Source organism: Triplophysa dalaica, chromosome 4 (genome assembly GCF_015846415.1).
Source record: "Triplophysa dalaica isolate WHDGS20190420 chromosome 4, ASM1584641v1, whole genome shotgun sequence".
Taxonomy (NCBI): Eukaryota; Metazoa; Chordata; class Actinopteri; order Cypriniformes; family Nemacheilidae; genus Triplophysa; species Triplophysa dalaica.
Genome location: NC_079545.1, coordinates 6,588,896 through 6,616,572, shown reverse-complemented (window position 1 = coordinate 6,616,572; position 27,677 = coordinate 6,588,896). Strand labels below are relative to the sequence as shown.

The 27,677-nt window shown below is 37.1% G+C and overlaps 2 protein-coding genes across 5 annotated transcripts; one reads left to right on the top strand and one right to left on the bottom strand.

Annotated features, from left to right (window-relative positions):
- Nucleotides 1-152: 152 nt before the first annotated feature.
- Nucleotides 153-17,217, top strand: pcsk5a (proprotein convertase subtilisin/kexin type 5a). The gene is given in 38 exon segments (XM_056746197.1): nt 153-314; nt 1,514-1,618; nt 1,841-1,954; nt 2,068-2,202; nt 2,872-2,948; nt 3,255-3,343; nt 3,505-3,677; nt 4,364-4,576; nt 4,670-4,770; nt 4,893-4,996; nt 5,158-5,275; nt 5,454-5,642; nt 6,056-6,192; nt 6,309-6,428; nt 6,525-6,593; nt 6,596-6,626; nt 6,710-6,900; nt 7,580-7,664; nt 7,763-7,866; nt 8,123-8,261; nt 8,343-8,458; nt 8,542-8,644; nt 9,065-9,201; nt 9,875-10,075; nt 10,173-10,241; nt 10,330-10,372; nt 10,715-10,857; nt 11,050-11,250; nt 11,644-11,727; nt 12,067-12,265; nt 12,705-12,919; nt 13,166-13,408; nt 13,718-13,951; nt 14,714-14,888; nt 15,346-15,563; nt 15,885-15,985; nt 16,145-16,340; nt 16,739-17,217. Coding segments are annotated over 38 exon segments (5,613 nt in total).
- Nucleotides 17,218-18,186: 969 nt separating this feature from the next.
- prune2 (prune homolog 2 with BCH domain) lies at nt 18,187-26,387 on the bottom strand. 4 transcript variants are annotated; one of them, XM_056747101.1, is made up of 12 exons: nt 26,281-26,387; nt 23,547-23,672; nt 23,209-23,285; nt 22,837-23,037; nt 22,580-22,756; nt 22,083-22,185; nt 21,847-21,978; nt 21,608-21,694; nt 21,425-21,523; nt 20,152-20,190; nt 20,000-20,069; nt 18,187-19,600 (listed from the first exon to the last, which is right to left on the bottom strand). In XM_056747101.1, exons 3-11 carry the CDS (start codon nt 23,261-23,263, stop codon nt 20,021-20,023), a joined length of 942 nt encoding a protein of 313 aa, XP_056603079.1. In that variant the 5' UTR covers nt 23,264-23,285; nt 23,547-23,672; nt 26,281-26,387; the 3' UTR covers nt 18,187-19,600; nt 20,000-20,020. The 4 variants fall into 4 exon arrangements, with proteins under 4 accessions (XP_056603079.1, XP_056603076.1, XP_056603077.1 ...); XM_056747098.1 differs by having other exon boundaries at nt 20,000-20,047; XM_056747099.1 differs by having other exon boundaries at nt 20,000-20,047; nt 23,547-23,737; nt 26,281-26,374.
- Nucleotides 26,388-27,677: the final 1,290 nt, after the last annotated feature.

Sequence of the window (27,677 nt, the reverse complement as noted above, 5' to 3'; positions counted from 1 at the left end):
AGCAGATCTCATCCGTTAAATCTAGGTCCCTATTTAAAATAATTTAAGCATAGTGTATGTACATAATGTAAGATCACTTCTTAAGAACTTTTCGCTAAGGATTTTACCAGACGAACAGTTCTGCATGAAGCTGCGAACATAATCACCTGAAGATGACACCTACAACTCTTTTTCCATATGCACTTTTTCTTGGGATTGGACTCCAATGTGTCCAGATGAGATTATACACAAACCATTGGGCTGTTAAAATAACAGGAGGTCCGGATGTTGCTGATGTTATCTCTAAAAAATATGGATTTCTGAATGTGGGCCAGGTACGTACACTGTTAAGTAGTTTCACCAGTTGCATTGTGAGCATATAAATAGCTGCTAAATCAAAGATTGTTTTTACCTGAAACAACTTGACTACACCATTCAAGGTCAAAAATATTTTGAAGGATTAAAATTGCAAATTTTAGTACAGATTTAGTTGTAAATGTGTTGAGATGTTTATGTTACTTCAATTATATATTTCCAGTTTATTGTGCATGTTTAAAATAATGCAAGTGCATTATTATTAACAATTTGCTGTATGATCTGGAATCATATGTTTTCTATCATCTCTCTTATCATGTATGTAATGCCATTTGAATTACATACTCAAAAAACTTACTGTCTGGTATTTCAAATGTGTATTTAAATAGTTATTCAAAGTATGTCCAAGAATCACAATGTGCATGCCCAATTACAATGTCCAAAATGTTGTGATATTACTATGGTACCTTTTGGTTAACCCAAGGAAGCGGCATATAAAACACAGTCTGTGCATTTGACAAACATGGCTGCTGCCTGTAGGTCATGATTCAGTTTAGTATTTTGTGTTTGTTCATGTCTCCGGGTCACATTTTATGTGTTCACTCATGCAAAATAAGCCTTTATGAAATTTTCCACCATTTCAGAACCAACTGTTACCATTTTCGTAAGAAAATAGTATGAACTTACTATAAAAAAAATATTGGTTATTACATGACCTATTTATAGAGTAAATTAGAAAACTTAAATTGAAGGTTAACGGAGATTTTTCAGCAAATTATAATTAAACTTGTTTTAACCCCGCAACATATTCCTTTGGTACAAGTTTTAGACCATCCTGAGTGGTTATTGTGCAATGCCTCTATTTGGGCTTCTTCACAAACCTGATTTGCTTAGCTTAGTCTACACCTTTTTGTGGTAAAATTAGAATGCTTGTTTTACAAGTATAATTCAGTTCAAGCCCTGTTTAGTTGCTTTGTCCAGCATGATAATGTACAGGACGATAAAGGAGAAAAAAGTAAAGTTTAAAGTTTTAAGCTTAGCTCAATTGTACATTGGTGGCTCATGTTGCCTCCTGTAAGTCTATCAGCTGTGTAAGATAACCCTTTTGTTGTTTCAAAGGCCTACGTCAGTGATGAATACATAATTGATATCTTTGTAAGTCGAGGTTGAACAGTGGTATGTCTTTAAAACACAAGCTGATCTTCCTCCCCATGTGCAGATTGGTGGACTGGTGGACCACTACCAGTTCTTGCACACTGAAACAATGAAACGATCCACTATTGAAAGCAGAAGAAACCACAGTCTTATTTCCATGGAGACCAAGGTACAAGGATCGTATATCTCCAGTCACTGAGACACCATTGAATAGTTTATTGGATAGATTACACCACCTAAAAAACAAAACACCAACACTAAAATAACGTGGATGCATCCTCAAACTTGATAATAAGACAATAATTATACTCTTCACTATTTTTCCAATTCACTGCAGGTTTGTAAAGTATGTATGCAGTAGAACATCATAAATATGTTTCTGATCCTAAAGGTGGAGTGGATCCAACAACAGATGGTTCAGAAGAGAATAAAAAGGACAGACAAAATGGAACAAACACACACCATCAGATTCAACGACCCCAAATGGGACAGCATGTGGTATATTGTTAGTATAGAATTCATTCAAGTATACATTCAATAAAGATACATAAAGTTATTAAATGAAATGATGCTGGGAAGATGAACATATCCAAAAACAAGCATGTTATATTGTAACAGCACTGTGATCACAACTGCCTGACTGACATGAACATCAAGGCAGCATGGCGCAGAGGTTATACTGGGAAAGGGGTTGTGGTCTCCATTCTGGATGATGGAATAGAAAGACAGCATCCAGACCTGAAACAGAACTATGTAAGTTTTTTTATTTTATAAATCAGAAAATGGGATAAATGACAATTTAGAAATGTGTTTTTCAATGGCTAAAGCCAATATAAGTAGCATGGGCAATAACTTTTATAATATTGATACAGTGCGTAGTACTATGCAAAAGTCTTGAACCACCACCATCTTTGTTGTTTAAGCCCATTTCAATGACCAAGCATTTTTATTTTTAGTCTCTTTACAAACGGAAAAACATGTGCACATAATTTTTTGAAGCACTTTTTTTGGGCAGACTGTCCTGAAGTCATTAAAACAAATCAGAGTCTCCTTTCTTTTAGGTTTGAGAAAGCCAAGTTCCTGCTATTGAAAAAATCTGCAATCAAATTTTTATGTATTGTCTGGTTGTATTTTAATGAAGAATGGCTGATAAATGATTATATTCAATCCTTCCGTCCTTTAAGAACAAATCTATTCGTGGCATTGTGTCATACAAGTTTTACACTAAACTGTATGTGCATATTAAATACACATTATGAAGTCAATTAACTGATTGTGAATAAAACACATTTTTTTTGCTGAATTTCAATGTAATTAATGAAAACAGTAATTTAATTTATGATTTACTCAAAACTGATCAGAAAAGCATTTCAAAACAGTAAATGGGAGTCTAATTTTTATGTGTTATTCTATTTTAACAAGGATGCACGAGCCAGCTATGATGTTAATGGCAATGATCCTGATCCAACACCCAGATATGATGCCACCAATGAAAATAAGTCAGTCAATTCCCTCTGTGACCCAATATTTTCTCGTACTGTCCTTTAGACCAGTGTATCCCAACCCTGGTCCTCGGGGCACACGTTCCAGAATTTTTAAGTTCTCTCCCTATGTGAAACCCCATGATTGATGAGTTGAATCAGGTGTTTTATGTAGTGAGAGATCTAAAACATTCTGGAAGGTGTGCTCCAAGGACCAGGGATGGGAGACACTGCTATAGACAGTTCATTTTTATACAGATTGCTGGAAATGAAAATAAGAAAATAAGAAAAAAGTGAGTATCTTCTTTTTCGTCGTTATTACAGGCATGGGACGAGATGTGCTGGTGTGGTGGCTGCTTCTGCAAACAATTCCCTTTGTACAGTCGGAATTGCCTACAATGCAAAAATTGGTGGTGAGCTTTCGTTCTCAATGTAAATGATTCATTCAGAGTTCAGTCTTTACTAATATTCTATGAAATAGGTTTGCATACTCCTCACTGTACAGTATATTTTATGTTCTACATGATGTATAAGTAGTGGTAGTATGCAATTTTAAACACGTTACTGTATTTAGGTGTACGCATGTTGGATGGTGATATGACTGACATAGTGGAAGCTCAAGCGCTGAGTCTGAGGCAGCAGTATATTGACATCTACAGCTCCAGCTGGGGCCCAGATGATGATGGCAGGACAGTGGATGGCCCCGGTCCCCTTGCCCGAATGGCTCTGGAGAGTGGGATCCGCAAAGTTAGTGTGTGATTGTGTGCGCCAAGAAAATGACCAAAAGATTAGTTCTCGTGAACCGGGCGTCCTACAGAACATAGAATAAGAAAAATAGAGGGCTTGATATAGAAAATTAAAGGTGTTTCATTTTGAAATGGAATTTGCAGCTGACTGACAGTTGAAGAGGAGGAGTTAACGGATGTTCTGCCCAAGCCGTCAAACTGATGTCATCAGATAAATCGCTGTTGGAGGGTGGATTTTTTTATTTTGATCAAAGATTATGAAGACACATGAATTATAAAACCAGCATGGCACAGATAAATTTATAAAACTGCAATATTCCATAAAAATTTCATTTTTTATTTCATTGTGACTTGCGATGTTACAATATGTGTAGCACTGTTTCCTGTAATACAACATTTTCTGGTAAACGGAGAATATTGTTCACTGAAACAAAATGCTAAAATGTAAATTTTCCAACATCTGGGGCACCAGTTTTTATGATTATCGCCTAAAATGACATGTCTTACATGTTATTTATTTTACACATAACTTATAAATATGCACTTTATTTTAGTAATTTCTGCACTTCAAGGATTTTGTTTTACCCTGTAAAAACCCCTCATAACTGACAAAATCATCCTAATATACCATCTGTTGAAAATTCAGAACTCGAAACAATCTTCCTTTGTGTCTTCTCGGTTTCTCAGGGCAGAAAGGGGCGTGGCTCCATCTTTGTTTGGGCTTCAGGTAATGGAGGCCAGAGTCAAGACCACTGCTCCTGTGACGGTTACACCACCAGCATTTACACCATTTCTGTGGGCAGCACCACCCAGAGCGGACGAAAGCCGTGGTACCTGGAGGAGTGCGCCTCCACTCTTGCCACAACCTACAGCAGCGGGGACAGCCATAGCCTGGGCATTGTGGGTCATTTCTTGTTCTGTAATAATTATGATTAATGAATTGCCAGAAATGGATGGTTTCATGTCACTGGCCTTATGCTTATATGTTTTCAGATAACGACCGATTTGAGGCAGCGCTGTACAGAAGAGCACTCTGGCACTTCAGCATCGGCCCCCATGGCCGCAGGAATCATTGCTCTAACACTTGAAGCAAAGTATGCAGTTTTGTTTATCACACAAGAGATGCTGTCCTGCTTGATCTGATATACAGTATCTTTGGATAAAACATGTAACCACCATTCCTGATAAGCATGATTTCTCTGTGCATTATTATCAGCCCATCTTTGACCTGGAGGGATGTTCAGCACATCATAGTTAAAACATCTCGCCGTGGTCACCTGAGCGCATCAGACTGGCAGAGCAACGGAGCTGGATATGATGGTAAATCAACATCAGCTTATATATTACACATTACTGATTTAACATCATTCAATATATTATCTGGGTTGAACAACCATACTGAATTTTGCCAATAAAGCTCACTTTTAGTGTTTGGTAAAACAGTGGCTTTTAAAAGTGTATCATAATTGGCTTCCGTGCAGTTAGTCACCTTTACGGGTTTGGGTTGATGGATGCTGAAGCCATGGTGAAAGAGGCAGAGACCTGGAAGCAGGTGCCTCCTCAACACAAGTGTGAGGAGAACACGGTCCATAACGCAAGGTAATGGTGCCACTGTTTATTTGTTTGATCATCTCTGTGTTTTGAATAATTTATGATCATGGGTGAGCGTTTAATTTTTTTTTTAAGTACACTTGTACATTGGTCCAAATAACATGATAATTCCATGACTTTTTGCTACTTTGTTACTGTTGCACTTACTCAGATTTTCTTTCTTCAGAGCAACGAGTCCAGAGAGGGTGTTGAGATCCGTGTATAAGTCCACAGGCTGCTCCACTCATCGTCAGCAGCGTGTGGTCTATCTGGAGCATGTTATTGTAAGGATCACAGTCATACATCCTCACCGTGGAGACCTGTCAATCACACTTACATCACCAGCTGGGACCCGCTCTCAGCTTCTTGCAAACAGGTACAAATACCTCAGCTAGGCATATAACTAATAACGAAAATAAATAATATTATCAATAATAACATGATTTTAAAACACAGAAATGATAAGTAATAAATATGATAATAATTAATAAGGATAATCACTCAACTGGCCTATTAAATGAGGTAATGCTTTTTCTATAAACATTTTGATTTCTTTCAAATATGGAAAAAATTTAAAATTGCGGAAATACACAGCAAACTGTCTACAATATGGATGTAAAATAACATGAACAAGATGTAATTGTAATGTTACTTTACTGTTTTTACTGGTGCCCATGCAGCTGCTGGAATTTTTTTGCAGTGTCATTCTCATAATATTAGACTAGATGCTCTGAATTGAGCTCATACAGGACTAATGTTTTTGTGATTCTGTGGTCATGTTGTGTCCAGACCACACGATCACTCCACTGAAGGGTTTATTAAGTGGGAATTCATGACAACTCACTGCTGGGGGGAAAGACCAACAGGAGACTGGACTTTGGACATCAGAGACACCCCGTCTCCAAGGAGAAACAGCCGATTCGAAGGTACAAGTTCTGTGGCAGGATACATCTGTAGCTGTTTGTTGTAACGATTATGGTAGATTAAGATTATGTATGTTTATACTTCATGCAAACATGCTTTTCTCCATCATCCACATAAGGGAAACTGATAGAGTGGTCTCTGGTGCTTTATGGAACGTCCACACATCCATACATTCGACATGAACAGCCTCGGTCTGCCCCGCTGCTGTCAGAAGATAACACTACAGAGGAATATAATGGTGATTGTTAAAAAGTGCAAAACTAGCAGACAAGAAAATACATGTATATTTGCATTTTGGGAGATTTATGCCACTCTTTTGTCTCTTGCAAATAAGGTTTGTGTGATCCAGAATGTAGTGAGGATGGCTGTGAAGGACCTGGACCACACCAATGTGTTTCCTGTTTGCACTTTTTCTAAAGTTCAAAAACAATACACGGTCAGGCAGTTTCATTTCTAATTTCTTTCAAAGAAAACCAAGCAGTGTGAGTTAAAGGTCTTCTCTTGTCTGTGTTTGTCCAGCACCTGTTTGCTTGACTGTCCGGCGGGGTACTGGGGTGACAGGAAGAGGTGTAAGAAGTGCTATTCCTCCTGTATGACATGTCTGGGTAGCCGCAGTGATCAGTGCACAATGTGTAAGCCTGGGTATCATCTGGATGAAGAAAAGAAAACCTGTGTGACCAGCTGTGTGGACGGCTACTACCTAAACTATGGTAAATGTATTATTATTCAAATGGACACATCCTGTCACACTCTTTCAAATGTTCTATTTTAGACCACTGTCACACTGTCACACTATTGTCAACTACCAATTAAAATGCAGGTGGTGGCATACATGTGTTCTGTCTCTTGATAGAGTCAGAACATTCACATGTCACTGGTCTGAAATAAAATTATTATTTTAAAGGGGTCATATACACAGCTAAAACGAATATTATCATTTGTTTTAGATTTAATGCTATGTGTATACACGATTTAAGGTCAAAAAACGCTGTAGTTTCCACATATGGTGCATGTTTGTATCTCCTTTTTGCCCTGCCTCTCTGAAACGTGCAGATTTTTTACAAAGCTCATCGCTCAGAAAAGCGAGGTGTGCAATGATTGGCCAGTAAACCAATGCGTATAGTGATTGGTCGAATACTGCAAGCGTGTGACAGAAATGTAACGCCTCTTACCATATTTGGAACGTTAGGTCTGGCAGTGAGCAGTCTGGGTGAGCATTCGCTTTTAGATAGAATGCATCTTTTGTTCCGACACTTTCATTTTGGCAATTTTAGGTGTCTAATACAGTCATGGGCAACTAATAACGCACCAAAGACATAGAAAAACAGGTATTTGCACCATATGACCCCTTTAAGCATAATGTATGTCTCTGTTTTTTTTGTAATGTAGAGGACAACGTGTGCAGGAAGTGCAGTGAGAAATGCATGAAATGCACCTCAGCCTCCATTTGCACAGAGTGCTTTGAGGGCTCCAGGTAAAAGACTGTAATGTAATTTAATTGGTGTGAATTAGATAATGTGTCGGTGCCTGGTCAGGCCAGTCGTGTATTGATTTTGTCTTTGTCTCGCTCAGTTTGATGGGTAACCAATGTCAGAAGAGTTGTGAGGTGGGTCAATACCACAGTGAGCTGAAGAACTCATGTGAGCCGTGCAATCCAGCCTGTGCTACCTGTGCAGGTACAATACACATAAACAACGCATCCTCTCCCATATTCTGCTCTATATTGTGTTTTACATTCCTTGTAAAAGAATTCTACTAAACGTGTTTCCGAGTTTCCGATCGGAATTAATATTTTACTTCGTCTAAAAAGGCTCCATAGTAGTTTTCTTTAAGGACCCAAATACAAGTGTGCTTATGTGTTTTACTGATCGTTGAGGGTGTTTGTATCAGTCTTTATAGGATGTGATATTTTATGAACTTAACTTTGTATAGCTGCAGGTCAAGAGTCATGTAATCGATGCGCTGAAGGCTACCTGATGGAGAACTGGAGATGTGTGGCCACCTGCAGTGAAGGTTTCTATCCTGTACAGCTGAACGCAGACAGCACAGAGACTCAGAGCACATGCAAAAGGTGTGTGAGCTGTAACCTCTGACCTTTCCATATGTTGTCATCATTTCTAACCGATATTTTATTTACGGTGTGTGTGTGCAGGTGTGACGCAAGCTGTCTAGCATGTGTTGGGCCAGGTAAAGGGAACTGTAGCCAATGTGCAGTTGGACACACACTACAGGATGGACAGTGTGTTTTCAGCCACAATTGCGATGATGGTAAGTCGTGTTATGCTCACTTGACTTATAATATTTTAGATATGATTGTAACAACCGGCACACATTTGGATTTATGGTTTTAGGCGAATATCAGGCTGAGAGTGGAGAGTGTCATGCATGTGATGTGGCCTGTTCTACTTGTAAAGGTCCAAAAACTAATGAATGTCTGAGCTGCACCAACATACGGTAAGAAACTATTACTCATTTACTCTTCACACTACTGTACAATTTATTTAACATGTATTAATGTCTGCTACACTGCTGCTTCTGCAGAGCAAGTACTGAGACGCACTACCAATACATTAACAGACAGTACACACACAGTAACATTAATAACCCCCATAGCAGATCTGTACATGTGGAGTTGGGGAAGGTGGAGGGCTTCTGAAAGCATGCTGCAGACTGCTACAGCAAATACTGCCACGTTCTTGAATGTTGAGATGATGCGACAGCAACTGCTGCAATAAAAAATAACAACACAATTGGCCTTCGCCATCTAGAGTTTCATGAAAAACTTTGTATTTGACCTTCTTGGACCATCGTGAAACTATACAACCAGCAACCACTTGATTATAATGTACATTTTCTTGTCTTCTGCTGATTTAGTTTGTTTGATGAGGGCCGTTGTGTGGTCAGTTGCTCAGATGGGAAGTATCCTTCCAGTGGCCAGTGTCATCTCTGTGATCACACATGTGCCCAGTGTGTAGATTCTGGACCTGCTAACTGTACCAGCTGTGATACAGGTTAGGGCTCCAGTATCTTCTTGGTTTATTTTCAACTTCATTTCATTCTTGCAAATTGTGTTGTTAATATGCATCGCTTTAAAGTGTAACACCATTCAGCCATGCTGGAAATGCCAGTAACTGGCTGTGGCAAGTAAATACAACATAATTATAAATCATTAGAACGATCTTACAGCCACTATTTTTATTCGTTAATCTTAGTAAATAAAATATCTTAAAACAAAATTAGTAACTGTGAGTGTTACTATAAGGGACACACCGATACCATTTTTTAAAAACCGAGTACGAGTACCGATATTTTTTCTGTTACTCGGCCGATACCGATTACCGATTCCTGTATAATGTACAATTATGTTAATAAACCAGGATCTTACTGTTTCTTTTGTTTTTAGGTCTTCTTAAATCAAGCAATTTTTTATGATAAGTAGCACAATTTTACTAGCACATTTACTTGAGTTTGCTAAAGTAATCAATATACTCTGTGGTCGAATTATAAAAAATTCATACTGGTATCGGTATCGGTGCATCCCTAATTACTATATGTATAATTTATAACATACAACATTTGTTAAAAAAACTGTAAATGATGGTTGGCACATTTTCAAGTACAAGCTACCCTTCTCTGTTATTGTTAATGTATCACAGGTATGTGTTTTATACATGTGTGTTGTAGATAAGTTTGGGATGGACCGTTACCTGTATGGTGGTGAATGTGTGGATGCGTGTCCTCAGGCTAATTTCCACACAGCACTGAAGGCATGTGAGCCATGTCCTTCACACTGCAAAGTCTGTTCATCAGCCACACACTGCATCACGTGTGAGGACTCCTTCTACCTCAATGATGGCGTGTGCAATGCGCTCGAGTGTGGAGAAGGTACAGCTTCTGTTATTGTGAAGCTGATAGAAATGTTCCTGTCAATCAATAATCAATCAATAATAATACCTATAATTGATTCTGTGTGTGTCTATAGGGGAAGTAGAAGATCCAGAATATGATATCTGCATGTCATGTGAAGAGGGGTGTAAGAAATGCGTTCTTTGTAAGTTCTGTTCAACTTTTTATTTTACTAGGAATTGGAATACCATGACCAAATGTACTGTAATTGACATTTCGTCTATATTTTACAGACAATCCCAAGCACTGTTTGTCCTGCATTGATGGATATTACAAGTAAGAATGTTTTGAATGAGTCATCAGAAGTGTCTACTGCCTTGTATGTGCATGTAACTATAAGGGGCAGTTTCCCGGACAGGGTTTAAACCTATTCCCTGTCTAATTTAAATGAGGTGACTGAATCAAAAACAACTTACACTGATATATCTTAAAATACCTCTGTGGGATTCTTTTGTCTGAAGGGATATTTTTTTGTAAAGTATGTTTTTAAAAATGACTTAAATATCCTAATTTAACCCAGGCCTAGTCTTATTTTAAACTTATCCCGGTCCGGGAAACCGCCCCTTAAAGTTTAGATACTATAATGTGACTAAAAATGTATGTTTTTGTGTTGCACAGGTTTGAGGAGAGCTGCTATAAACACTGTCCTGCTAAGACATACACAGTGGAGGAGACCATGAGCTGTGTGGCGTGTGATCATGACTGTGTCAGCTGTGATGAAGATGAGTGCTACTGGTGTGAAGCTGACTTGTTCCTGTCGGGTTAGTTAAAGTACTCTTTTTTTAACCAATGTAGATTCAAATGTTGTTTTGTAACACAATAAAATATTAAACGAACAGAATTCCATAATAGTCTTACATCTAGAGAGTGCATGCAAAACATGATTTTGAAATGTTTGAGAACTTACGTTGGAAGAAATTTGTGCCCCACTAATTGAGAAATCTACTTAGCAGATGGGAAGTGTTTTCTAGAATGTCCCGATGGTTTGTATGGTGATGAGGATTCTCAGGACTGTGAAGATTGTCACACAGACTGCAGGACATGCATTGGACCAGAGGAAAGCGACTGTGACTCCTGCAGTGATGGACTGACACTTGAAAGTGGAGCTTGTGTGCCTGAACAGGATACCTGTCCTCCCCAGAAATACCTCACTGGTGAGAGGCACATATTTAATCCTCTGAAAGGCTTGTTTTTTGGTACTGTGCAAAATGAGATTTTGATGTCATCACATGTAAAACGAGGAACAATTTACAAGCTAAAGATTTGATGATGAATCTACAATATATAGTTGCCATTGTCCTGTCCTTTAATACTAGCCTCTTTATAAAACATGTATAAAACAATATAATGTGCTTGGAAATTTTCACAGAACCTTTATCCATATCTATGTAATTTGTCAATTTAAATTACAGGGAAACAGGGGAAACAGAAATTTGTTAAAATATTTAGCTAATGTAGTGGCCCTCATTTTTTAGAACCTCCATTACATGTATAGTGTAAGCTTTAACTTTAGGTTGTAACCTTTGTTTTCTATAATTGTGCTTTAGATGATGGGGAATGCGATGCCTGTCACTTTTCATGTGAGTCCTGCTGGGGAAGCACAAGGAATCAATGCGACACGTGTCTCAAAGGTCTGACTTTGTCTGTTGTGATCCATTTTTTTTGTTTCTTCTAGCTATAGCTTTCCATTATTCTGCCACTCTCTGTTAAGTGCCCTGTGTAGTCTGTCAAACTGCAACTAAAATCAATGAAAAGTGTAGAAGATACATAGATATTATAAATATAACAATGACGGGTAGCCAGAAGTGAACCATAAAATATATATTTTTAAATTACATGTTTTCCAAAATGTTCCTTTAAATTTACGCTTTTCGGCCATATCTAAAATTACATAAAATATACATAAATTACAGTTTTTTTTCACATCATAATTGAAAAAAAAATGTGTGCTTAACCCTTGTGTGTTGCAGGTCGGTTTCTGAATTCAGATAAGATATGTGTGCCGCGATGTCCCGCGGGCAGCTTTGGCAGTAAGGAGACTGGTCATTGTGAGACATGTCCACAGGGTTGTGTCCAGTGCCAGGATGAGCAGCACTGCACACGTTGCCAGTCGGCACGTAAAAGCCCTCTTTATTTGCAGGCCGGCCAATGTGTTGGCAAGTGTACTAGGTCAGAGCCATTTCCCTGAACAAATATGATGTATAAACGTGGGAATGAAAACTTGTTTGTTATTTCACTACAGTTTATTCTTACAGATTCTTTCCTTTTCAATGTAACAAATATTAAAAACAAAGCAATTAAATTGATAAGATTTGGATTATAAGGGGGTCATTATTATTAATTATTATTAATAATGGTTACTCTCAGGAGCACATGCAGTACAATGTTAATCAAGGTAACATTATGATTATTTAGTTTAACATGAGCATTTTTTACTCTCTCTTTATTAAACGTTTTTTTAATATGAGCCCTTTAAAAGGTACTCAAGCCAAAAAAATAAAACATTTTTTTTGCATTTTCAGAAACAGAAGCACAGCCTTATTATATTGTGACACATGTAGCCGTGTCTAATTATGTGTATATATTTACCGTATGTGTCTGTGTGTAGAGGATTTCCTGTGGGGCAGGTGTGTAAGAACTGTGCTCCCGGTTGTTCAGCGTGTGAGAAGAATGCAACATACTGCCTGAGCTGTGAGGACACATTTCTGCTCCACAAACATGAGTGTTTGGTGAACTGTCCGTCTGGACATGCTGCAAGAGATGGGGAGTGTGTGATGTGTCCTGAAAACTGTGTGCTCTGCTCTAAAGAAAATCTATGCACAGGTGAAAATGAATATGACAATTATGGTTTTGGGTTTTATATAATACACAGTCTTTAGGATTCAAACCCAACTGAAATAATCTAAATCAACGTTAAAACATTTTACTAAATTTATAAGTGTTACCTCTGTTTTATCTTGAACGTTAATACAATTATTTGTATTGTCTATAGTAACATATTTTCACACACTGTATTTAGTAATGTCCCATTTTCATCCCTCTATTACCTTTTTCATCCTGTAATCCCAGATTGTCAGGACGAGTTCTTCCTGCATGCGGGTCTGTGTGTAATGGTGTGTCCTGATGGGTTTTTTGAGGACACAGTTCGCAGTATTTGTGAGCATTGTCACTCAGACTGTGAATTATGTGATGGACCGGAAGCATACAACTGTGATTCTTGCTCTAATCCTGACAGCATGCTGCACAATGGAGCATGTTTAGCCCCCTGTCCCACTCATACTTACAGGGAGAGCAGATCTGGAGAGTGTATGTGTACGTATGGTTTTGTTTAATAAAATACAAGAATTTAAAAATGGGAAATCCATGTTTTGCAAAAATGAATAAAAATGCCTTGTTAATGTTAAAGCCTTTTAACTTATTTTTTATTTCTGGTGGGTAAAGAGTTGATAACATTTTTCAAAGAATTATAACATTTTAATAATAATTATAATCATAACATAATAAAGTATAAAAATTCATCATATTTGCATAATACATCTACCCCTATTTTAATGTTCAATAATTGTAACTGCTCTCATGATGTCAATGGCTTTGTCGCTCTGTTCTGTTGGTGTTCTGAAGCATGTGACAGCTCCTGCCTGACCTGTTCTGGCCCTCATGATACATCATGCATGAGCTGCTCTGAGGGGCTGGCGATGGATGCTCACAGTCGCTGTGTTACACCCACCACCTGCCCGTCACACCATTACAGCAACAAGGACGGAGAATGTCACCTGTGTCACAAATATTGCCACGAGTGCTCCGGGCCGTACCCGAACCAATGTCTCAGCTGCAACCAGAAACACTTTCTCCTCAGTGAGTTCACCCATGTTCTGACTGCACGGTGAAAACGACATTATGTTGCTTTATAAGTTAACAAAGAATCTTGAAGGAATGAAGTTGTAACAGGGGGCAATTTGGTTGCAGTGACGTATGGTTGAGTTATTATTGTAGTTCTGTTTTTAGTTTATTATAGTTTTAATAATATATATATATATATATATATATATATATTATAAGCCTTTTTTTTTTTTTTACAATTTTGTAAAATGCTTTTTCTATTTTTTTTGGGTGTGTGAGATTAATTTTATTTTATTTAAGTTTTAGTTTAGTTATAGTTAATTATAATTTTAGTGCCGTAAACCCATTTTATTTAAGTTATCCAATAATTATTAGGGCAATAGTTCATTTGATTTAAATAACCATAAATGTTTTTAAAGTTTTAATTTTAATAAACTTTATTTTCCGCTGACAGAATGGGGATTAGCAGATACGTTATGTACATTTTTACATGCTTTCTTACAAGTTAAAAAGCCCAAGATGCCAAAAATAAATCGTTTTTGATTGTTAATTTACAATGGTTAGCATAGTAACAGTCTCCAGATACTATAAAAAACTCATTAAGCTTTGACATTTATAGAGGGGTAACGGTATACTGTAATCTTGCTAAATAGCCCGCCATTTTTGAACTCAATCTGTGTTTTGTGAAAAGTATTATCATCCGCAATGCATTGTGTGTTCATTTTAATAGCAAGATATGTTTGAAAACCTTACAAAAAGGTTCCACTTCATCCACAGACAGCAGCTGTGTGGAGACGTGTCCAGAAGATTTCTTCAGAGGAGAAACCCAGCGTTGTGAACACTGTCACCCCAACTGTTTGAACTGCATGGGCCGACACAGCCATGAATGTCTGAGCTGCAGAGAACACCTCTACAGAGATGTCAAAGAATGTGTGGACACATGTCGCTCTGGGTAAACACAAAATTATACTAAATATCTGTAATACTGGACAACTGTTATGTATTATTTAACCATTTCTAGCTTATAAGTTTCAATAAGCATGCTTACAATTAATAGAATGGAATTCCAAAAATAAAACACTTGTCCTGTCAACTGTTAAAAAACTACTTGTTTTGAAGCATTTTTATGTATAATAATAAGCGTTACAAAAATGTTCTAAAAATGTATGTTTACAATTTGAATAGCATCCCTTTAGATTCATTATATTTGTTTATAGTTATTCCGCATTTGATCAGACCTTCTGCACTTCCGAAATTTACTGTATATTGGCCCCTGAAAAAAAATGTATCCTTCAATCATTCATTTGTGTTTAATTCATGAAATAGTTTTCCACAACATATTACCTCTACATCACCAAAACACACCCTTTGACAGTATTTGGTGAACTATTATCTCTGATATCTCTCAGCTACTATTCTGCGGCTGGCTCCAGGACATGCGAGAGATGTGATGAAAGCTGTGGAGAGTGTACGCAGGCTGGAACCGAGGGCTGCGTGAGCTGCAGAGAGGGAATGATATTTGTCAGGATACAGGGTCGGTGTGTGTTTTCCTGTCCTGAAGCGTACTACCACGACAAACACCACAAAACCTGTGAACCCTGCCACACCAGCTGTAAAACATGTACAGGTATGAAAAACTCAAATTGTATCTTTCTACACAACTCGTCGCACCAAATTGAAATTACAATGGCATTGTTTTTAAAGAGGTTTTTCATCATGCTGTAGTTTCGAAAGACACATAGTATTTAGAGATACGGAGTCCATATATGGACAGAGGTTTAGTTCCGAGCTTAAACAATGAAAACAAATTCTCTAAAGTCTGTGCAGATTATCATGCTGGATCATGTCCTCTTAAAGACACAGTATTTATACTTTTTATACAATCAACATGCTTTAAACATTATTCCGAAGGTATCTGAATAATGAAAATATATATTCTGAATGATAGGGAGAGGGCCTGAGGAATGTGATTCATGTCGCCCAGGATATACACTGTCACAGGGTCTGTGTGAGTCGCCTTGCATCATAGGAGAGTATGCCGTGTCTAAGGTAAATGTCTTGTCCATATGATTGAAGCGTGGTTTTATTTAGACATAAATCGATAGCTTCAGCATAGCTTCAGCATAGCTTTCCATTATGTCATTTACACATCATTTAAATATTCTTATTGAATTTGGTCATCAGATAGCTTTTATCATCTCTCTGAAGGAGCAGGGCTATAACTGTGAGCCATGTGATGTGTCCTGTTTGGAATGTAAAGGCCCTGGACCGCATAACTGCACCATGTGCCTAGAACAGTTCATCCTGACAGTAGGGGGGCGCTGTTTGCCCTGTTGCAAAATAACAGAACAGGAGGATGCTGCTGATGTTCAGCAGGAGTGCTGTAATTGTACCGAGACCAGAGGTAAGTGGGATATTTCGTCTTGGTTGTATTTTGGGGCTAAAAGGTTATTTAGGGGTATTAAAATAATATCTTAAATAAAAAACACCTCACACAAAAAAACTGTCACTCACCCCGATGCTGTTTCAAACACATTTTCTTGTTTTTGCATATAGCATAATGCCAAGGTTGCTCTGTTTTATGCAGTAAAAGCAAGTGGCTCAGTAAAATTATAGAAAAAATACTAGCATAAAAGAAGTCTTGGTTATTAGAGGCCATCTGAAATCATACAATAGTTTTATTTGGTACAACACTTAAATATGGACTATATTTTAAATCAACTGGGTTTGCGGTGATGACAGAATTTTTTATTTGAGGTTTGGGTTTATTTTAGGTTTTTAAAGGATTTATCTCTGTTGAAGGTGAGTGTGTCCTCAGCACAAACTTTGCCTTCCGTAACCATGAGGAAGAGGAATTCACAGGAAACCTACCTCTCTTCATCACCTCCTCAATCCTGCTTGTCCTCGCCTTAATTGCTACAGTCGTCCTCATTAAGCGCTCCCTTTCCAAACGCTCCTTGCCGGACACCCCTGTCCCCCGTGGTTATGAGAAACTGGGCCATGGGGGCGGCAAAGAGAGCTTCCACCAAGGTACAACATCATCCACTTCCACCCACGGTGGTCACTCCAGCTCCAGTTCAGGACGCTTCCAAGAGGCGCAGCTGGTGGACTTTGGTGATCTTAAGGGAAATCACCATGACGATGACGAGGATGACGAAGATGAAGATATTGTGTACATGGGGCAAGACGGCACTGTGTATCGTAAATTCAGATATGGGCAACTGGGTGACGAGCCAGAAGATGAGTTAGAATATGACGACGAGAGCTATAACTTTCGATAACACAGTTAAATGAAAAATAATCCAGTAGAAGGGTAAGTGTTCAAGACTGCATTGTTATATAATAAGCAAAGTTCTGAACTAACTTACAATGTGAATAATAATGAATTTGATTATACTATATGCAATTGACACAGAACGTGTGCATAGGATGTTAATTGTGGTTTGTATGGCTGTTGTTAAAGCCGTGTCTCCACTGTTATGTGATCAGTGACGTCTGAATTTATCTGACCAATCATTTTGCAGGGTGCTGTCATAAAGTCAGGCCACCAATTTCAGTTATACCTGTCAGGTATTATAAATGTTTTATGTGTGCTTATTTAAAAGACATCACTTGCAGCACTTTTACATTTTTATGCAAGGATTTGTAAAAGAGTGATGCTTTTTTATGATGGTTAACATGGTTGTATTTTCCATGGTTGTTCATTTTTAACAGCTTTTATTTGGCAAGAGTTTTGTTCTGTATTAACTGTGTGAGTGAACTTCATGGAACATTTGCTGTTTTTTAACAGACCCTGTGCAGTCATTACTTCCATTCTATGGACTTTTTTTTCTGGTGATATTTTGTTGTGAAAGTGTGTGAACCATTAATTTTAAATTAAAGTATAACATAATAAGACACACATTATTAACCAACCTTTCATATCTGTTAAAACAAAAAGGACATTGTGCACACCGTGCACAGGATGTAAAGGAGCAAAGTTGAAATTCTAGCAGCATCTAGTGGTGAGGTGCGAATTGCAACCAACGGCTCACTTCACCCATCACTTGATTGGATTTTCGTAAAAGGAGCAGAGTTCATTTTGTTCATGTGATGGCAGAATATTTTAACAACAAATTAGCTTTTTAGAGAACCCAACCATTTTGTAACGTATGAAGAGTTTTTGGCATTCTTCAAATGTAATTTTAGCAAAAATAATCTTACAGGTGTCAAAGGATATACTGTACTGATACTAGAGAACCACACATAACTGTTAGATTTAAATTTATTGATTTACTTTGCATCCTGATATAACACATCTCGATATTCTCTGCTACAGAAGGCCTCGTTTTCAGTAATGTTTCATTATTTTTCTTTGATAAAATTTCAGTCTAGAACGATCATATATTGACAACCACGGACACATGCAGTGATACAATCACTCACAAAATGTCTCTCACACAAACTAATATTTTCACACAAACACACTTGCACACATATTGTACAGAATTCTTTTTAAATCCTTTTATGAAAGCTCGGTTGCTTAGAGATCTAACAGCAAAAAAACACACATAAAACAACAATCACACATACACACCCTCACATACATCATTGACACGAACGGGGTTTAGAAATGGACGGAGCAGTCACAATGAACTTTATAAACTTCAGAAACAGCATGCTTGGTGAAATTGACAGAACATTTGGTGGTTTCAATTATTTTTATCTTTACACATGGCGAACACCTAAAGTCAGACATCACAGTTCTTAAAGACCTATAGATTTGTGGTGCTTAGTGCACAAGATAAACTAATGGCTCACTATGGCTTGTGAAGGCTAAAGGTAAAGAGTACAATTCACTACCGGCACCACACAGAACTGCAGAAGTAACTAGAAGAAAATATGAATGTTGTTTGTCTGTACACAACAGTCACACTTGGGTGGTTGGTTGAGTCTTGTTGTCCAGTTGCTTAAGGGTTTTGAGTGGTTGCTAGGTGAGTATTCCAATTGTTTAATTAATTGTTTTTTGAGAAAATGAAATTCTGGTTCCTAAACATGGCTTGGGCCCTTTTGTTAATGTCATTAACATTTTTAAGACTTTAAATGAGGCAATGTTTAGGTTTATCATGAGAATGTAGTCTACTGAATTAGGATCAGCGCTAACGGGTTACTAAGCATCGATTCTGTGTCAACCATAACCATGCATGCATTAATATTAATACAGCTCATGTGATGTGCAGCCTGTCAGACAGGAATCTTATGTCCAAACACTGCCTACTTTATAACATGCGCCAAATACTAAAATATTGACAGTGAATATTATTAAACTAAAGGGAAATATTCCAATATGATTGTATTGCTAAGATGCCTCTCATGCATAATTCAAGTAACTTCAAGTAAGATAAACTTCTGCAAGACCATAAAAGACGATAAGGATGTTTCAAGCATTGGTTTGCTACTGCAGTACTGTTTCCTGTGGTGCAAATTCAGAAATGGACAATTTATCTGAGGTGATTTGTGTTAAAGAACAAAGACGCTCAACACTGGGAGATACCAAAACAAAAATATTATTTTTTCCCTTATTTTACAAGATTATTGCATCCACATCCATGTGCAATCGATACAATTTTGAATACTCGAAAGATGTACTTTCATCCTTACGAACTGTTCGCATTGGGCTGAGCTCTGCAAAACATGTGAAAATAACATTAATAATATACTGACCTGAGTTTTAAGAAAAATATTTTCAAGAAAAAATGACAACTTACTCATTCCATAGTGTTCATGTAAAACTATTCTTAAAGGGGTCTTGTCACAAAATTTGATTGAACAAAAAATAATGTTAATCTACAATACAAAACTGGCTTATTATCACATGTATGTGATTTTGTGACCTCAATGACCCTAACTGATCTTTCAGTAAAGTGGCCTGTCTACCAAAAAACTTGGCAAGCAGTTGTGTAAAATAAATTTCAAGGTTTTGGTGTTACAAACCTCAACGCAAAAAAAAGCAATGGACAAAAGACTCCTTAAACATACTCCCCTGTTCACATGGGTCTACTAAAATAATTTAAATCATCTTACATGGATGCATTTGTTAGAATCTCAGTCCCTTGGAGAAAGTTGTTGATTCTTTGGGAAGACATGAAGAAGACTATAGATCATCAATTTATATGCTATATCATAAATACATGGCAAAGACAATGCTTCTTTTGTATCTGCGCTGCAATACTCACCTAGAGTTCTCTGCTGCTTCACGTAATTCTTCATCCACTCTGCAAATACATAAATTCATTTGAAATCATTAATTTAGATGCAAAAGATGTTAAATATGTTCCATCGCTAATTGAGAATTAACTGCTTAGATGACATAAGTATTGCACATATTGACTACTTGATTATAACTTTATGACAGTGTTTGGTCCTAAAAGAACCCACACTGATTTAACAAACACACTTTCCCCTTATTTATGCGTTGAGATAATTGTAAGTTGTAAAATACATTACATTAATGAACAATTTAAACCATTTCTAATGTAAAGATGTTTCAAATTAATATTTTAGACTGCATTGATCCGCAAGACAGTTATAGCTCCTGGCACAGGAAAGCATACAGTATAAAGCAGTAAACAGCTGTTCGATCCGAAACTTCTATACTATAAAGTAGGCAAAAATGAGTATGAGTCATGTCCGAAACCTCACTATGCAAACTCTACCAACAGTAGGTGAGAAATACCCGGATGCTCTACTACTTCCTCCGAGATTTGTCAGTGTGGATCGGATGGACATTTTTATGAAATGTAAATCAAATAAATATAGAAAACTTTAAGATTGTTTTAATGTGAATGTTATATAAAGGTTATAAATTGATTTGCATGTCAGTCAGTGAAATAAGTATTTGATCCCCGAGCAAAATATAACTTTGTACTTGGTGGAGAAACCCTTGTTGGCAAGCACAGCGGTAAGACATTTCATATAGTTGGTAACCAGGTTTGCAGATTTTCTATAGGACTAGGGTCTAGACTGGCTTGGACAATTAGGTTTGGTTTTCTGGACAGGGTTTAAACCTAGTCCCAGACAAATTTAAATGTTTGTGGTGTCTTTATCGAAAACAACTTGCACTGACAAATCTTAAAATATATCAGTGTGATATTTTTGTCTTTTCTGTCTGTAGCCTATTCAAGGTGTGTGCAGGTCTACAATCTTGTCCCTGACATCCTTTGAAACCTATTTGGTCTTGACAATGGTGGTGGAGAGGTTGAATTGGAAGATAAAGATTCTGCTGGCAGGCATCTTTCATATACAAAACAAGCTGATTAAGGAGTACTTTCTTAAATTAACAGGACTAATCTGTATTACTTATAGGCCCATAACCAATCTGTGGAGCCAGAATTCTTGCTGGTTGGTAGGGGATCCAATTTTGATGATGGACCCTTTTAACTCTGGTACAAAAAAACACAATTTATTCACATCATAGATGAGTCACATCACTGAAATATATTTGCTTACCTGATGATGCACTCAGGTATGTGGACGTACTCCATGGGGATGAGCTTCTCTAGTTCTGTTAAACTGTTCACATACTCAATCTTACTGCTGAATTTTGAGCTGGACAAGCAAAACAATTATGATTAAACCAATTTTATGATAATTTTATGACCTTTATGATCATAATTTTGACTGTAAATGTACCTGATAAAAGGTCTAGTGATGGCAAGAATTGTCCTTATGAACCATGATGGGTGAACAATGATAAACGATTTTAAGTTCTTTTTGAGCCTAAAATATGAAAACATGTATTATTATTAAAATGATTTATTTACTACATATAACATAGAATGAAATAATATTAACTAGACTTCTGATTTCTGATTAAAAAGTCACGCTTGGCTGTGCAAACTCGAATATACTGTATATCACTAATATATCACCTCCTGTCAATCATCTGATAGCATCTTTTGAGCCAATTGAGGCCCGGCATTCTCCGGTGTGGAGTGGCTCCGTTCAGGTATACGATCATGTAGTCCTCTGCAACCATGAGCTCAAGGGTACTGATAACATACCTGAAGACCCAAGACCATTTTTTTACTGTCAATAAATATCATTTTTCTTTATCGAGGAAAGGGTTATAGGCGATTGGCCCAAAAATTTGTTTTACTAAACTTACAGGAAAAGATTTTCCATAATCTCGTGATAATCTTCTCTGTCACTGTCCGGTAGGAAACATGCAGCAAATACAATGATAGCATTGGCACCATCGCCATAGTAGCCTGTGGATGAAAGGAACATTGATGTTGGTAAATACGGGTTGTAAAACACAACTGGTTGACAAAATCTGTCTCACCACATAATAACTGTAATTTGCTAATATGTCTGTAAAGCGCTTGCAATGGTTGCATGGGGCAAGAATATTACAAAAATGTAATGGTTACACAATTATGAAAGTACAACCATGAAATCTTTCTGAACCGCTAATGAAAACTATTTGCCCTAAAAATACAAGCTTCCCATTCCTATTTTTAATCCCCAGGACATTTTTCCCATAGGCTTCTATTATACGAGCTTTATTTTTTTCAAATTTTTCCTTATCCTGGTTTATACAAACAGAAAAAATGATATCATCATTTTTATCTCAATCATGAGGATCGTGGGTGATTCATTCACCTCCATGAGAGATGACTTTTTGGTAAGGTTCGATGCTTTTCATGTTGATGCGGTGCTCTTGCTCTCCAATGATGACGGTTCTCCACAGTTTGGAATCTTGACGTTCCTCTTGAGCACTGTATGTGGGAATGGGCTCAACTGTTTCTTTTACAGAATCTCGCTGAGCTTCTTTAGGCTCTGAAAGAGATCATGTGTTCAAATTTCACCTTTCATTACATCTTACACTGATTGGCAGACAAATATTATTTAAGTCCTACCTTCCCAGTCTATTTCATGGTCAGTATAATCTGCCTCATCAGGTGTGTCCAGATCATCCACATTGATGTCGAGGTCATCCGGTGTGTCGAACAGGTCATCTTCGCTTTGGTCCAATGATAGGCTAATATGAGGCGCTGATAGCTTCTTCCTCTGAGAGGCCCCGCCCTCTTGAGCCTGCAGTGGCAAGGATGTGGGTGGTACTAAATCGACAAAAAGAGGATTTATAAATGACTGATATAGTTATGCAATGTTTGATTTTGCAAGGTACTTCTTTCACTGGTCTGTGAACTTAAAATTATCTTTGTAAATGTAAATCATCTTGTGATAACGTTAGGCAGATTATGTAGTCTCAAAATATTTAAAAGGTTCACCTGGTCGACCCTCTGCCCCCTCAAAACTCATTGTGCGTTCATGAGGCTGCTCCATCCCCACATTGCCAGAAGGATAACTATCAACACACAAAACAGAATAAATATCAGATATAACCACTATGACTACAAATTTAGTTCAAACTCATTTGCATGGGTTTGTTTTTTGGTTACTGGTCAGCAATAAAAACGATCAAATCAATCCAGAATTTTGCACATAATATTAATATAATAGTAATATACCATAATAACCTTTATTAGCACAAAATAGAAATATTAACAATAGCCACAATTTGTAATACACACTTTTGTTTAAATTTAAGCTGCGAACAGAGACTTACAGATAAAGAGCTGTTTATATGTGTCTCAAGCAGAGTAGATGCAGATAATTGTGAAGACTCCGGAAATTTTGCAGCTTTTCAATATGTTGTCACAGAGGACACAGCACTCTTACATTTCCTGAATGACTGTCGACATAAAACAGGAAGTATTGTGCGTCGTCTTCTGCACCCAAAATGTTGTTCTATCATTCCTACATCATCCAAGCATAGAATTTAAAATAACTATGACTATACATGTAAATGAAGCCATGCACACACACAAGGTTGTCTATCTGTACTTGTTGGGACTTTCCACTGACAACTGTTGCCTTATATTCTGAGCCAGTACGCTGTAAAAATGTCACATATTTCAATTCAAATACTTTTGTTCAAAAGCTATCTTAAATTTTGAAGATAAAAAAAATTGGCTATTTTAAGTAATTTGAACTTAAATTATATTAAATTGATTTACAAATCTAGGTATGTTTCAGATAACAATTTATAAGTCATGTGAAATATAACAAGTCAGTTTAATGTAATTTAAGTTTAAATGACTTTTATGCTTTTATTTTGATTGAACTTAAAAATGTAAAGGTAGACTGTATAAAATTTAGCGACAGGTTTCAAATTTCAGCCAATGGCTCACTCCCCCTCTCTATGGAAGCACTACGGCGGCAGATGCAGGGCATGTCGTCAAGTTTTCACTTCTTTGGCGTAGGAGATAATGTATTTACAAAACTTGCTCTGTTGAGCGCTTTGTCCATTAAGGGCCACTATAGAAACAAAATGGCAAATTACATGCAAGGGGACCCATGTTGGTTGTAAAAAGAAATAGCTAATTCTAAGATAATAAAAACATAACACTTCATTATGTAGGGTCTTTAAAATTTCCATCAACTGCAAGATTCTATCCTATCAATATGGGCCAACATTTCTAAAGAATGCTATCAATGCCACGTAGAATTAAGGCAGTTCTGAAGGCGAAAGGGGGTCAAACACAGTATTAGTATGGTGTTCCTAATAATCCTTTAGGTGAGTGTATATTTATACAGCACTGAAGCCATAGTTATGTATATTATATTGCATTTCTGTCAATAGACCCTTCAAAAATTAGACATTGGACCATTGAGGCAAATTTTGAACTATAATTTTAGTTTACATTTTTACAGTGATATTTTCTATGCCCTCACACAAACCTTTCTGACATTTTCATTTAAGTCACCATGCAATCAAAACAATTTTATATGGAATATTGCAGTGTTTATTATAAACTATTGTGGATGTTATTTTTTTAATTCATGTGCCCTCAAATTCGTATCTACAAAAACGTGTTTATTAGGTGTCCAATGGTCTGGATTCCAATTTTCAACTATCCTGCCAATTACAGTCCTATAAAGCCCTTGGACAAGTTGTTTCAAAGCGAATGTCACAATATGGCAAAAAACACAATCACGACATCAAGCAAAGCAAGATGAGTAGGAATGCTTGCTTTATAAGAGCATCTATAAGCTGCCAGATGGTTGTCAGCTGAACAGAGACTTTGGAATAGCATTCAAAAATTTCTGCAAAATATCTGTAAGCAATGGGCATTTTGCCCATTTGTCCCTCCCACCAAGGGAACCCCTCTCCCCTTATGGACTATGGACTCTCTCACTCTTCACACACTTCCTGATTGAGCTGTATTTAAGCCATGCCTTTACCATGTATACTTTGCCAAATATTGTCCGTTTTACTGCATACCGAGCGTTTCATTGTTTCTTGCCATAGTTCATGTCTGTGTTTCTTGTTAAGACCATTGTGCCTGTCTATTGGATTACTGCTTTTGGATTACCCTCTTGTTTTGTCGTTTGGTTGGACAGTCTCATGGACAGTCTCATGACTGCGATTTGCTGTCTTTGGATTGTTTGCCAATCGACTTTTAATAAACAAACTGCATTTGGAATCTCTACTCTCTGCAGTGTCTCGCTTGTTACAATCTCATATGCATACTCTGAATAGTATGCATGTCTCTGAATGTTTAGAATGCCCAGATAATAATTAAATTTTTTCCATGATTATAAATAATAAACTTATTATTAACCATGCAACCTTACAAGCTTGAATGCGTTTTGAAATTTCTATTTTCAATGCATTCTGTTTTACATATTATAAAAAATGTATACACTACTGATTCAGTAATAAAATAGTATTCTAAAGAGATGGATAAGGTCGAAGTGGAAAGGTCCACAGATCTTTGCTTTTCAGGATATTGGATTAATCCTTCCCTCCATCCTCCACAGCAGGAAACAGGAGAAGTAGGCTGGTGCTATGTCATTATTTTTAACCCCCTCTTACTTGCTCTCTCTCCTCCTCTTTGAAAATCTCTCTTCCGCTTCAACGTCCACATGCATTCGCTTGTACAAACATGCACACATATGCAAATAAATCAGCCTTTCATGAATTTGAATAATGGCCAAAACAGGTCAGCTGTGTTTTCATGCTCTCGTCTCATTATGTTAGAAAAGAGTTGCATTCAACCATAACAACATGTTCATTTCTAATGCACTTGCACATAAAAACAGCCTGTCTTGCATAATAAATGATCCTCAAGTTAAACCTCTTCCGTTACCAAACACAGATGCATAACACACAGATGCATAACAAATAGATGCCCAACCCTCTCTCCTGCCCCCATCCAATTGCACAGGGCTTCAAATAATCACATCTCAATTTAACCATCACATCCCTCTGATATATTCATCCCCAATGCACTCACCACAGCCGAGGCACAATTCTTTCTCTTCTGCTCTGCCTTTTAGATCACAGATCTGTGACTGTCTTCCTCAGCTTCAGGGATGCTCGGCTCTGCTACTGCCTATAGGTTCCACCATTTTGTGGTCATGTGACCCTCTTTTGTACCAAATAAGGGCATGAGGATGATTTCTCTACCCGAGACACAAATGAGTGAGAGAGACTCACAATGCTGCGTAGCTAAGTGAAGCTGTTGGGGTCTATCACAGATACAGCTCTGAGTGGTTGTACGCATGAGGGAGGGAGAGATTGAGCTGAATGGACATGAATGAATCTGTCTGTGAGTTACAACGCGCTTTATAACAGCTGCAAATCTGATGAGTCGATTCAGGTTCAAACTAAAGCTGAAATGGTGCAGTTTGGTGTCGACATTATTCAAGCCGAGCGCTGTCGAAAGCGAAAGATGGGGGTAGAGGTGTGTCTGTTTTGGTGATTCGTACATCAACAACGGCTATGAGAAATTGGACACCTAGAACACTTTTTTATTGTTACTGCTTTTGACATTGATCATGTCAAAATTGTTACTGCTTTTTAATTCTAGGTTATAAAGGAAAATTTTTAATTTAACTTATTTGGTTAAAGAGGATTTCAACAGAGTATATAACACAATACTGACGTTATTACATGCCATGCAAAAATACACTTCCATTCATAGCATTATGCTCTCAAGGGATCACTGTTTAATTATATACTGTCTTAAATAAGTCACTTCAGAAAAAAAGACAACAACAAACAAAAAGTCAAGCCGCTAATGCTTTTTTTCATGGTATTTGATCATGCTATTTTGATCATACCCATGATTTTGAGAGAAGCGTGTTGTGTGTATAGCTACTCACCAGCTCTCTGTTCCATGTGTCTCGCTATAAGGAAGCAATGGGAGGTGCTCTATGACCTCTTACTCATCAAGAGTTTGGTCCAATGTTCATTGCTATGGCAACTGTGCCACACCTGACAGTAACTGTAAAGCATAAATCACTGAACCAAAAGCCAGAAGACTGTAGATGCATCTCAGATAGACTGTAACAAAACATATTTTTTACCTTTTATTTTTACATTTTTTTCATGTATAATCTAAAAAAACATATATTTTACAGAATTTTGTTGTTTCCTATTACAGATTGTTCATGACCTTTTTTTAAATAAGTTAAAAAACGTAAAATTACAGAAAAAGACCACAAACAGTGAAACCATGAAATTTTACAGGAATACACTGATATTTAACGGTTTATTGCTGGCGTCCTGGCTGCCCGAAAAAATCATTTTTACCGGATTTTTTTACAGTAGCAATATGATGTAATATAGTACTATATTGTTTTTCTTGCTTTGTTTTTTGTGAGAGCAATCATGTGATACATCAGTCTA

Coding starts and splice junctions, on each gene's coding strand:
- prune2 (XM_056747098.1), bottom strand. CDS start 23,263: ATGGAGCAGCCTCATGAACGCACAATGAGTTTTGAGGGGGCAGAGGGT. Junction 21,979..22,082: donor ATTATGGAAAATCTTTTCCT/GTAAGTTTAGTA, acceptor TTGGGTCTTCAG/GTATGTTATCAGTACCCTTG. Junction 20,048..20,151: donor GAAGCAGCAGAGAACTCTAG/GTGAGTATTGCA, acceptor GTCTTCCCAAAG/AATCAACAACTTTCTCCAAG.